The sequence below is a fragment of the Panthera uncia genome, chromosome C2 (assembly GCF_023721935.1).
Source record: "Panthera uncia isolate 11264 chromosome C2, Puncia_PCG_1.0, whole genome shotgun sequence".
Classification (NCBI taxonomy): Eukaryota; Metazoa; Chordata; class Mammalia; order Carnivora; family Felidae; genus Panthera; species Panthera uncia.
The window spans coordinates 126,074,083-126,085,858 of record NC_064810.1 but is presented as its reverse complement, the minus strand read 5'-3'; the positions used below and the strand labels follow the sequence as shown (position 1 = coordinate 126,085,858).

Below are 11,776 nucleotides of genomic sequence, written 5' to 3'. Positions count from 1 at the left end.
CTTCACACACTCAGGGACAAGCTCGGCCAAAGCTTCAGATGAGATCAGGGTGGCGGTGGCTAAGTGAGAAGTTAATCCCAGAAGAGTGTGGTCAGAGCATGATGGGGGTGTGGGTGCTCGGAAAGCACGCAGCACGGGCACCCACCCTGGCTCTGAGGGGTCAGGGGGAGTCTGTATAAACACGGAGCCGATAACATCCGAGTGCGGGAGGTCCCCGCATGTGCTACAGCCCAAGCCTCTGGCTGCCGTCACATCTTCCTTAGAGTGATTCTAGCTCCGCGTGAGACTACAGCTCCCCTCTGCCCTCAACCCTGTTTCCTACACCTCGCTGCTCGTATGTGGAATAAGTGCAGGCTGACACGGGGAAGACCTTGGACCTTGACCCTGGTAGAGTTATTATCCTAAAGCCTCAGTGCTGCTAGTGTTCTTTCTGTCCTTTGGATTCTTGGTTTTTGTCCTTATTAGCTAGCAGTGATTTAAGGAAATAGGTAAGAGTAACGAAGAAGAAATCAAAAAGGGTTGTGATAAATGTGACATGTTCACATAATCACAGGTGCTTGTGTGAATAAAAATCAATGGCCCGATGCTTCTGTTAAGAGGCATGTAATCTCTCAGTTTTGCTTTTTTGTTTTTTTCTGGTTAATAAATTGTTATACTTTATTGGAGGAGGCAATATACCAAAAAAGTGACAAGGGGAGCAAGGTTGAGTTGTCTTCAAGGCTGAAAGATGATCTTCCAAAGAAGTAATGTCGTATCTCAAACACTGATTCTCAGATGCTGGTGTGCGTCTGAACTATCCGTGCTGCTTGTTAGCCCTTCTGAGGATCCTGGTCCTAAACTTTCAATTCAGCGGCAGATCTGGTGTGGTGTCAGGAATCCGCGTGCTTAGTATATGCTTTACCAGGTACGTGGGCTCCTAGGAACACCCTCAGAAGTCCTCTGCCCTGGAGTATCACATGCACCTTCAGTAGGTTTTGTTTTTAAGTCCTTTGGGCCATGAGCCCTGTTTAGTTCTTCTAACAGGATGAAGTAAGCACTCATCCTGCTTCCTACTCCTGCGCTACAGTCATTCCACTCTTGTGCATTTTGGGCCAGGATGAAATCACGAGGGGACTTCCCTCGGGTGCTGGGTAGGAGTTTTGATTGCTCACATGTGTTCTCTCCTCTGTTGGTATCCTCTTGTGGCCCTGCAGCCATTTCTTCATGAGGTGGGAGGCAAGTGTGGCCAGAGTGGAAAGAGATGTCAATCACGGGGGCTGGCAGACAAGGCACAACTGTATGTCACAGATGAGACAGTCATGGCTTGAAAGAGCTCCTTCTTGGGAACATAGCAGTGTCTGAGCCACTGGGAGTGTATGGGCACTGAGACCTGCCCCCAGGCCGGCTGCCACCTGATATGAATAATCCTGTTCCTTGCTGAGGGAGAGGTGCAGGCCACGGGAGATGCCATGGTAGGGGGGTGGCTGCGATGAATATGCCTTGGGCCCGCCATTGCTTCTGGCATGCAGTCTTCCACAAGGTATGGGGCACACTGCAGACTGGGGGCTCTGGGGGCTGGCCATCCTGTTCTTGATCCCAGCTCTTTTTTCAAAGCACCTGCCAGTTTGCTGGGGTCCTAGCCATCAACAGCTGTTGTTAGCGGGGAGTGCCTGGGTTTGCCACTTCTCTTTTCCCATGGTCTCTGTCTCGGCACCTCCTGGGATCCCAATGTCCCCCTGTGGTCCTGTTAATGTGTGAGGTGCTGACGTTCTGTTGACTTAAGATTATGTTTGAACTGATATACGTGTTTTTGTTTGTGGTATTTTTGGTATATTTGTGTGTATCAGTATACTTACTTTGGTAGTTTTTCATTTGAGATTAGCAAAGGATTACCAAAGCTCCTTTCTCCACTCTTGCTCACTGGACACCAATACAGCTACAGTGATAAGGAAGGCCACCTTGAACAGCATCCCTCAGTGCCACGTGGGGCACTTTAGACTGGTCGTTCACCAGTGCTCTGTAATCTTCCCATTGATGTCTGGGGAGCCCCAGCTGTGCTCTCTTCACCTGGCAAGGGGAGGGGTGCCGGACGGCCTTGTGGGTAAATGCTGTGTCCTCCTCAGGGAGATTATTCCCTCCCCTTGCTGTCTCAAGTCCTGTCACCCTGAGCACTATAATCCTGGGAAATGGCTTCTGGTCTTAGAACAGCTGGACTCTGGCTTTCATCTGGTGTGTGCACTTTGGCTGTCGTCAGGCCTCTGCCTCTTGACATCCCCTGTACCTCCTCTACTTCACATTTTATATCTGGCAGCGAGGAAAGTTAGGCTTAGTGGGCAGAGGCATCTATTTCCTGTCCCTCCTAATTTAGAGGTACCTTCCTTGAGGTGGCAGATTAGAGGATATTCCAGAAACTTTAGAACTTTTGAAGGGAAGAGATATGTAGTGAAATTGAACTCGAACAAGAATGAGACCTGGTACTGTAGGAATCCCAGCATTCTCGGACTGGGGCAGTTCTATGCCTGATCTTGGCCTTTGTGTCCTCTTTGGATTGGTCCCACAACTGTCCTGGCCTTCAAGGCATCTTTTAGTCTGGAGATGACTGAGCCCTGAAGGGGCCTCTCAAGGATATTCTCTACTTAGTGCAGGGGGAGTGGGAGGTTGTTTGTGGCTGCTTGGTGTTACCTCAAGAATGATTATGGTTCACCTTAAATTCTTTTTTTTTTTTTTTTAATTTTTTAATGTTTATTTTTGAGAGAGAGACAGAGCATGAGCAGGGGAGGAGCAGATAGAGAGGGAGACATAGAATCCGAAGCAGGCTCCAGGCTCCGAGGTGTCAGCACAGAGCCCAAAGCAGGGCTCAAACTCACAGACCGTGAGATCATGTCCTGGGCCGAAGCCAGCCGCTCAACCAACTGAGCCACCTAGGCGCCCCACTTAAATTCTTTAAATGGCTTTCTGGAAATGATCAGAAGGAAGAGAGATTCAGTCCCTGTACCCACCCTTCAAACCCCTCAGCCATGGTAAGTGGAGACCAGGGGTGACACACCTGAGTCTCAGTTTCTGCCTGGGGCTTTCCCTTCTATCAGTCTTTAGGGAGAGTGGAGATCATGGAAATGAGTGTGGCTTTACCCTCATCAGTGTGCCTTGCTTTTCCCCCTTCCAAGTATGTGGAGGACCCAGGTCAAGAGGAGGAAGAAGCAATGGGCTTTGGGTGGTGGGCCCAGCACCCAGAGAGGAGAAGAGGGTCTTTGTGGAGCAGGCACTTGAAGACATCTGTTTTTGCACCCCACACCCCATATATGACTGCACCACTTAGAAACATCAGACAAGAGGTTTTGTGTTGAGAATCAGGACAGTTTATTGTTTGATCAACATGCTGAATCTTCCACATTTTACACAGTTTTATGTAAAGTCAATGTGGCCACTTACGCCTGCTGAGCCAGTAAAAGATGGAAACGCCACCCTCTGTGCTCCTCGTGGCCAACCACTTTTAAGGGGATGGGGGAGGGAAAGTGAGGGGACGAGTCGACACACCATGCGATGCTGGCTAGCCTTCTGTGTATGGAGGCTTCCCACTGGAAGGAAGCTCCCAAACCCCACTGTGAGGAGAAACCATGCCCTGCGGGGAGCGTCAGCCACGTAGGGCTCTGGAGCAGAGTTTACACATGAGAGCCCGTTTTGGAACACCTAAATAGTTCATCTCAAACAAAAATTCAAAGGGTGCCCTGGTTTGCAGGCGCCCATGACGATCAGAATGTACTTGGAGACCGGGCCTTGTTGGCAATGGAGGAGCGTGAAATGTATGTGCATTCTTTCCCAGCTTGCTCGGATACGCTGGACAGAACCTTACACCCTAACCGGAGAAGAGCTGGTCTGAGGAGCCCCCATGCACAGCAGCCCTTCCCGTGCAAGTGCACACGTTTGTACACACAACTTGGCGATGAAGAATGGAGACACCTTGGCCCTGACTGCTTCCGACTTGCTGGGTGATCATGAGCAAGTCGCCCTCTCGCCTCTGTCTCCCTGCCTGTGAGGCAGGAAGGGTTGAGACCGCTGCCTCATGCTGCTGTTGCTGGGTGGCGATGCCTCCCATGCCTGGGGAGAGGTAGTCTGGAGACTAGAGAGCACACGGCCCTGCTTGGTCACTGCACAAAGACATATTTCTGTTAGGTCGCCCCTCACGTGGCTCAGAGCGGACTCCGTCCTTGGCTACCTGTTCTCACTTCCTGACATCCTCACCTGCCTTCTGCCGTGTGAAGGAATGAGGCCGCTCTACCTGCAGGACACCGAAGCCAGCGGTGCCATTTTGTCACACCTGGTACTTGAGGGCAGGGACGCCCAGCACCGCCTTGCCATCAGGAGGACAGAGCTGTTGCACTCAAGATATGTCTGTACACTTAGCTACTGACATTTGAATCCTGGTTTCTGTTGCCTGAGACACTTGAACTGATCTGGCCACTGCTCCTCAGACCCAGGAGTGTTTCAGGATGTTTGAGGGTGCCTACGGGAAGAGAGTGGGGACAGTGATGGCAGAGAGGCCTCTTGACCCAAAGAGACTTGCTCACAATCACCCAGCTTGCTAACCTTGGACTACACACTCAAGCTGCTGACGTCACACCTTCATTCTGGCATGTGTGTACATTTATGAATATGCTCTCTGCTTCCTGCATCTCATGCTTTTTTCAGATGTCTGTGGAATAGGAGCTTTACTGCCAGCTTTTCTTTGAGACCCCCAAATTAAAAGAAAAAAAGGGGGCCTGAACACAATGACCCTGGCCATCTCCCAGGTGAGGGCTAGTCCTCAGGGAGAAGGACTGAACGACGGCTTTGCCTCATGCTGGCCCATCTGGATTCGGGATGTTAACACTCACTAGGGATGCGGAGGCAATTTCATCACCTCTTCTTCAAGGGAATCTGGCCATTTGATGATTGAACCTTAACTCCAAGTCAAGATACCATCTACAGGCAAGAGAACGGTGATGGCACCTGCTCAAAACGAGAGCCAAGGAACCAACCCACGTCTGTGTGAGAGCTCTGGCTGCCCCAAGAGACCAGAGAGTGAGGTGTGGAAACCAGGCCTGAGGGAGGGAGAGTCATGGGATAGCATGGCACCACTAAGATGGGAGGACAAGAGGAGACAACTGCCCCTGCCTCAGAAGCCGCGGGGCTAGGGAGAGCCTGGACTCGAGAGAGGACCCTGTGTATGTGTGAGGAAGGCACGGCTCATTGAGGCCACATCAAGCCAAATGACATCTGCATCTCTTACTGCTCCTAGGCTGTGATGGAAAGAAAAAATGTTCGTGGTGCCTTAAACTGTGTGTGCACACGAGAAGGTAACTGAGTTTCTACTCTGTTTTTACAGTAATATTTAAGAAAAGCTACTCTTTAGTACCAAGAAAATTATAATCCACCATACATTCATTCACTGGGACCCAATGCAGATCCCAGCAAATGGGGCTGTCCCAGAGGCCACAAACAATGGCCCTCACTGCCAACCAGGCCAGGTGCTGTAATGTGGACTCCTAGAAGTTCTCACGAGGTAAGTAAGCACTCTTCCAACAAGCACCACTTGGGGGTGTGCCACGGTGGGGGGGTACTGGCCCACATGGGCGTGCACACCTGTGCATATAAGTATAGAGAGATACGGTGCACATATTCCCATGGCTGTTTTTGCCTGTAGTTTAACACATCTATGCATTAGTTTATTGATGGCAAGACAATCACAAGTTTTTTGACAATATTAAGTATTATTTCAACACGTTGCAGTACTTCTGAATTTCCAAAACTGTTATCACAATGCAAGTTCCAACTTGAGAGCAGGAAAAACAAGAATATACATTGAGCACATGTATCTCTGTGAGAATGTGTGGAAGGTGTATACACAAGTCTATCTCTATATATAATTATGTACACACATATAAAAACTAAACACATGACATCGGAATTACGTTCATACATCAGTCTTTGCCTACTAGAAGAGCTCAATGTGAATCCTGCTTCCTCTTTTCTTCACCTGAAGATCAATTCCTCTCTAAAGATCAGCTCTGACACACAGTCTCCTTAAACTGAAAGTGTGTGGCAGGCCCACGAGACAAATATCAGTGAGTCCTGCCAGGCTCTGCTCCACTTAATTCGGCTGCCATTTTGGATTAGTTTCTGAGAAGTTCTAACGCAACAACTTTAGAGTTCTCCTTTGTGGAGGTGCACCTCCTACCGCTTCCAGATGGTCCTTTAGCTCACCTAGGACATGCGCACAGCAGTGGAGGCAGAGTCAATGCCAGCCTCAAGGGTAGGTTTTACCAAGTGGGGACAGAGTTTCTGCCTACTGCCTGGCTCTGTGCAGGTGCAGGTTCAGTAAGTGTGGGTCTATTTGGAATGCTGGCCAAATGGGGTTACATTACTTAGAATTCTCTTCAGAGATTTTACAGGTTCTCAGGATTATGCCCTTCTCAGAAAAGAGTCAAAATGGCAAGGACGGCGCTCTGGGCAGCCTTCTAGAGACCCCGCCTCAGAAGTACCCTCAGGCAACCAGAGTGCTGCTACGATATCCACAAAGGTAAGTGCACAAAGATTACACCTGCATTATGCCAGTGGGGCAGAAATGTATCAGGTCAGCTTTTCCAGAACGGCACTCAATAGTATCAGCAACCGAGGATCTGCACATGCATCTTCAAGGTGGCGGTACCACAGTCCACCCTCCCTTCCCCAATCACAGACAAATACTGTGTGATACAGGCTCTAGCTTCCCAGACATCCAAAGAGGAAGGCTTCAGGGTGGCACACACTGAGTTTCTCTTTGCCTTTCCCTTAGATTCAACCCACACTTGTGGGCTGAATGATGGGAAGGTTGGTTAGAACATTTCAGAACCACACACGGTGCCCCAAGGCTATAAACCACACATGGACACAAGCCCACGGTTGCCGACAGCACCTCATCCTTCCTTCCAATGACCTCTTGATCTGCCAATAACTGAGTGGACCACAGAGAACACAGGTTGCCTGTGGCAAGTGCCTTCCACCCCCTTTCGGGGCTTTTTAGAGTGGGGAGGGGAGAGGCAGGAGTAATTCCAGTGAGGCCTGCTGCCAGGCTCCCTGCTGTCCACAGGGTCTTAATTTCACCTCGGGGCCATGGCTAATGTCCCACTCTGGCCACGGAAGAAGGACAGAGTTAAAAGTTGCCTCTTCAGAGGCTGTTTTGTTCAGTGTTTGATTTAACCTGTTTGGTAGGGTCTGGGACTGGAGCCTAATTAAGTTGCCCAGTTAATTGTTGTAATTTATTGGGATGGGAGGAGGGCAGAGGTGATTAACGGTTCAAAGAGGACAGGAAGGAGGAGGTGTGTGGAAAAGGTTCTCTGTAAGTTTACAAATATACAAAAACAAAAAGCACATCTTTTAAATAAAAATGACTACATTTTTATCTGGCAAAAAGTTGTATACACGTGATTTTAAATTTTTTTTAAATTTTAACAGTTTTTGGCAATCTTAATAAAGTACAATATATTACAACCAAACCAAAAAATAGTTGTTTAAGTAACAGCTGTTAAGAGTGACGTGATCCCTGATGCCCAGCCTCCCTCCCCACCCCACCCTACTCCTAGAGACAGAGAGAAAAGAAAAATCCTCCCATCTTGATAAGCTCATTTCCCACCCCCCTTAGGAAGCTAACCAATAGGAAGCAACACAACAAGCGAGTAGTGTCAAAGGAAGCTGGCAGGTCAGGCTGCATTAGCAGGAGCAGCCGCCCTCACTGGCTGGGGGTTCCTGGGGTTTGTCCAGCTTGATGTCGATCACTGCAGGGAGCTGCGCTAAGGAAGATGACTCACAGAGAAACTACCACCCTGGCTCATGTCCCTGTGCATCCCTTAGCTGCCCCACGCAGATCCTCTGTCTTTCCACAAACACCTAGGGACTTGGCTCTGTGCTTGGCCTGGGGAGGAAGGACGCAGGGTCACCAGTTCCCACCCCTCTTCTTCATACAACCCCTCACCCCTACCCACCTGAAGCAAAGCTCATTTGGGCTGTGGGATGACTGTAAACACAAGCAAGAGAGGCCCTTTCTCAGAAGCCTTCCTGGTGACCAGTGCCTCAGCCTTGTTTACCTATCGATTCCACCCTATAGATGTGCACTGGAGGTGGACAGCCCGCTGGCCAGGCATGGATTCCATCTCTTAGCACGGGGCTAAGTGTGCCTCGCTCTAGTCCCTCGCAGCAACACTGACCCCTCAGGCTCTAGTCAGAGCTTGTCACTTAGACTCTGAGGATGCTGCCGGGGGAAGCCACATCCCCGGGGCAGGGCCTTGGCACAGCCCCCTCTCCAGCCCTTCCCATGGGTGCCCGGGGGCTATGGGCTGGAGGAGCACTGATCAGAACCACCAGAGGAATGGGTTCAAGATGCACAGCCAGGCTGCCACTCCTCCCACATTGGCCTGATCACCGCACAGAAGGCCTCTTCCTGGGCAGCGCTTTGAGGCCTGCTGCAGGCGTCCCGGGATGTTTCTGTGGCGCCTGCTTAAGGACTGGGGGAGGGACTCTTTTGGCTTTAAGTACTATAAAGAGCCATGCTTCTTCTAAAGGTCACATTTTCTCTCCTTGCCACTTTTTGGCCATGGCATGTATTTTGAGTATGCCTTTATCTCTGATTTTTCCTACACCTCAGTTTTCTTATGTGTGTGTACGCAACTACGTTTTTATCTTATCTTGTGTATATACGCATGAACACTTTTTTTTTTTTGTAACATGGCAGAGTATGTATAAATAACTGCCTTCCTTCCTACTGGGAAAAATCAAGACTACCTCTCTGCATCTCAGTTTCAGCTTCTGAGTGTCACCTGAGGTTTGGGTTAGACTGTGCAAGCGGCACGCGGACCTTGTCCCACAGAGCAGTGGACACTATGGGGCTGTGCAGGGCTGGGCCGAGGAAGCTGGCAGGACATGGTAGGAAGTGTGTCAGGTAGAGCAGGTTGAACCATGTTCTGGGTGTACACGGCCTTCCTGCGCAGCAGACACTCTACTTGTATCCATGAAATACAAAGTGATGTTCACTGTAAACATGGGCAGAGTTACTATTTTTTCACTCCCCGCCCTACACTGTCACTCACATCCAGTGTTACCCAATCCCCCACTGCTTTACAAGTAGAAGCTCAGGCTGTTAGAGCTGGATGAGGTGTTCAAGCCCTTGGAGTTCAGCCCTGTCCTGGTACAGAGGAGGCCCCACATCATACTCACCAGCAGAGAAGGATGGGCTGGAGACAAGGCGAGGCTCGCCCACCGCTCTAAAATACTAAGTGAATACATCGATGGATAAACGGCTTCTCCGGCATCTTTCACTCACTTACCACTTATCAAAGGAAAAGGATACTCCCTTCTTTGCTTTTCTCCTGGACATTCTCCATTCCAGGCAGCGCTGACGCCACACGTCGGAAGAGCTGGAGAGGGGGAGATGCAGCATGAAACCCTGGCCCCATCCCTCCTGTCCCCACAGCTACGTCTCTACCCTCTTGCCTCTTCTTGTCCTGACCCCGGGCCTTGCTTTCCTGTCTGTCCTGCTAACTGTGCCCTGGAGGGCAGGGGCTGCACCTAACCTCTCTCCCTTGCCCATAGCACCTGTCACAGGTCTGGGCCCTGGCAGGCCTGTCACCCAGGCAGGCTGGCCATGGGTCACCAGGAGCTGTGTATCAGTCATGGTGACTGTGAGGGATCTACCCCAGTGCAGAAAATAATCTAGGCCCTTAGGTGGGCTCCTGTCCCACTGGCCATGTGGGGCACCAACTTTTAACCTGCCCTCAAGACAAATGACCCTCTCCTCAGGGGGTTCTAGGAGTCCACAGGCATCGAGGCAGAAGGGTACTGGGAGCCAGGGCCGCACAGTCACATCAGAAAGAGAATTCTGAGAGAAGAGCACACAGGAGTGAGACCGTGACATTGTGGGTTTGGGTGTTAGTGTGATGTGTATGCTGTATGTACAGGCATATGTGTGGAGTATGTGGATGTGCGATATCTGTGAATTTGTGTAAGTGTGTGAGGGAATGTCTGTAGGGCGTGTGCACATGTGGGGCTTCTGTGTAAGTCTGCGTAAGTGCACAGGGAGAATTGTGTGTGTGTGGTGTGTGCACCCGTGTGCATGCATGCGTGCACATGGGGATGTCAGGTGCGGCAGGCATGGAACCTAGGAGGTGACAAGCAAAGCGGAAGTTTAAGGCACCGGAAGATTCTGAACACCCCCTCTCCTCCACCACATACACCGACTCCGGAGACTCAAGTGAGATAAGGTAGGTCTTGTTCATGGTCTCACCCTAGAGCCCAGCTCTATGAGAGCACCCAGGTTGGTGGCAGGGCCAACAGTGGTGAGGACCCGAGTGGGGAAGTCACCCGTGGGCCTGGCGGCGTATGGGACCCTCTGGGCAGGCTGCAGAGGAGGCCCCAAGTCGGGCAGGAAGAAGTGAGCGAGGGTGCTAAGGGCCCGGTCGCTCCTCTGGAGCTTTCCTTCATGGCCTTCCCCAGGCAGCCCTGCTCTGCCTGTCAAAATGGTCACAGCCTCTGCCACCAGCCAAACTGGCAGCTAGAAGGAACCTCCTGGGGTGCCGTGTGGGGTCTCTGAGAGCAGAAATAATCAGGCTTAGAGTCCAGGAGTCTGCGCTGCATGAAGACTCCTGAACCACATGGGGTTTGGACAGACCACATTTAACTCCTGCTTAGACCATCATCTGGGTTCCAGAGCATGGTAAGATAACAGAGGCATCAGCATCTCCCTGCACCTGACCCCTGGGGCAGAAGCTACCCGCCTTATGGACTGCTGCCTGTGGTTTCCCCGCCGCCCATGACTTCCCATCAGGGCCACACACAGCAGCAGCTCAGTGCCTCCTACATGCTCCAGGGACAGGCAGCCCTGCTCCAGTAGACGCCACAGCAGTGCTGGGAAGGGCGTGGTCGTGAACAGAGCCATGACAAGGGCACTCCGGGCACCATCCATGTCGGGTGAACCGTCACTGCATCCAGACCAGCTGCTGCATGGACAGCCTGATGTAGCGCTCCCAGGCACTGCTGGGGTGGGGGTGGGAGGGGGCAGGGTGGAAGTGACACCCTTGCGGAGCCATGCTCTTCACTGAGCCCACTCCCTATGCCGCAGCACCCCTCCTGTTGCACCCGCGCTCACGGGTTACCCTTGTCTGCAACACTCTCCTTCCTTACCTCTTCAAGCCCTCTCTTCCTTGAAGGCAGGGGCTCCTAACCTTTCTTGAACCAAAGACCCCTCTGGCAGTCTGCTGAAGCCTATGGGCTCCTTGTAAGTGTGTGACATCACTTCTACAGGAGTTTAAAAATGAACTGAAATACACTTATAAAATCTCTAAAGACAACTTTGTTACATAGCAGCGAATATGCTTCCCCACGAGCATGTTAAACAACAAGAGCTGGCAGCAGGTCCTGTAGTAACCCTTTGAACTGCAGTGGCAATGTGGGGAAAGGCCGAGGGACCCGTCACACCGCAAGGTGACAAGAAGAGGGCTGGGATGTCTACTGTGATGAAGTCACAGGCACTGCCCCCATCACGGAGTCCTGTTGCCTGCATTCATTGCTGAAGGAAGGGCTGAAGAGCAGTCAGAGGTCAGTGAAGACGGAGGGGTAGCTTTTTCCCACCCAAGTCCGCTGACCTGCTGATTCCCACCGGTGGACTCCTTGGGGGTCTGGGGACCTAGGGAGCCCCCTGCTGCAAGGCGAGTAACCCCCACTATGGCTTCTCTGATGGGCTCAATTTCCCAGGCCTCACCCCCTGCAAGCTCCAACCGCACCATGGGCGGGC

General features: G+C 51.3%; 1 protein-coding gene across 1 annotated transcript in view; it reads right to left on the bottom strand.

The window, feature by feature from the left end:
* Positions 1-3,371: 3,371 nt before the first annotated feature.
* Positions 3,372-11,776, bottom strand: part of RAB6B (RAB6B, member RAS oncogene family) — a 56,357-nt gene continuing 47,952 nt past the window's right edge. Inside the window, exons 7-8 of the mRNA XM_049629803.1 lie at positions 9,338-9,404; positions 3,372-7,769 (exon numbers count right to left, since the gene is read on the bottom strand). Coding sequence (XP_049485760.1) covers positions 7,705-7,769; positions 9,338-9,404 — 132 coding nt within the window. The 3' untranslated portion in view covers positions 3,372-7,704. The remainder of the gene's footprint in view (positions 7,770-9,337; positions 9,405-11,776) is intronic.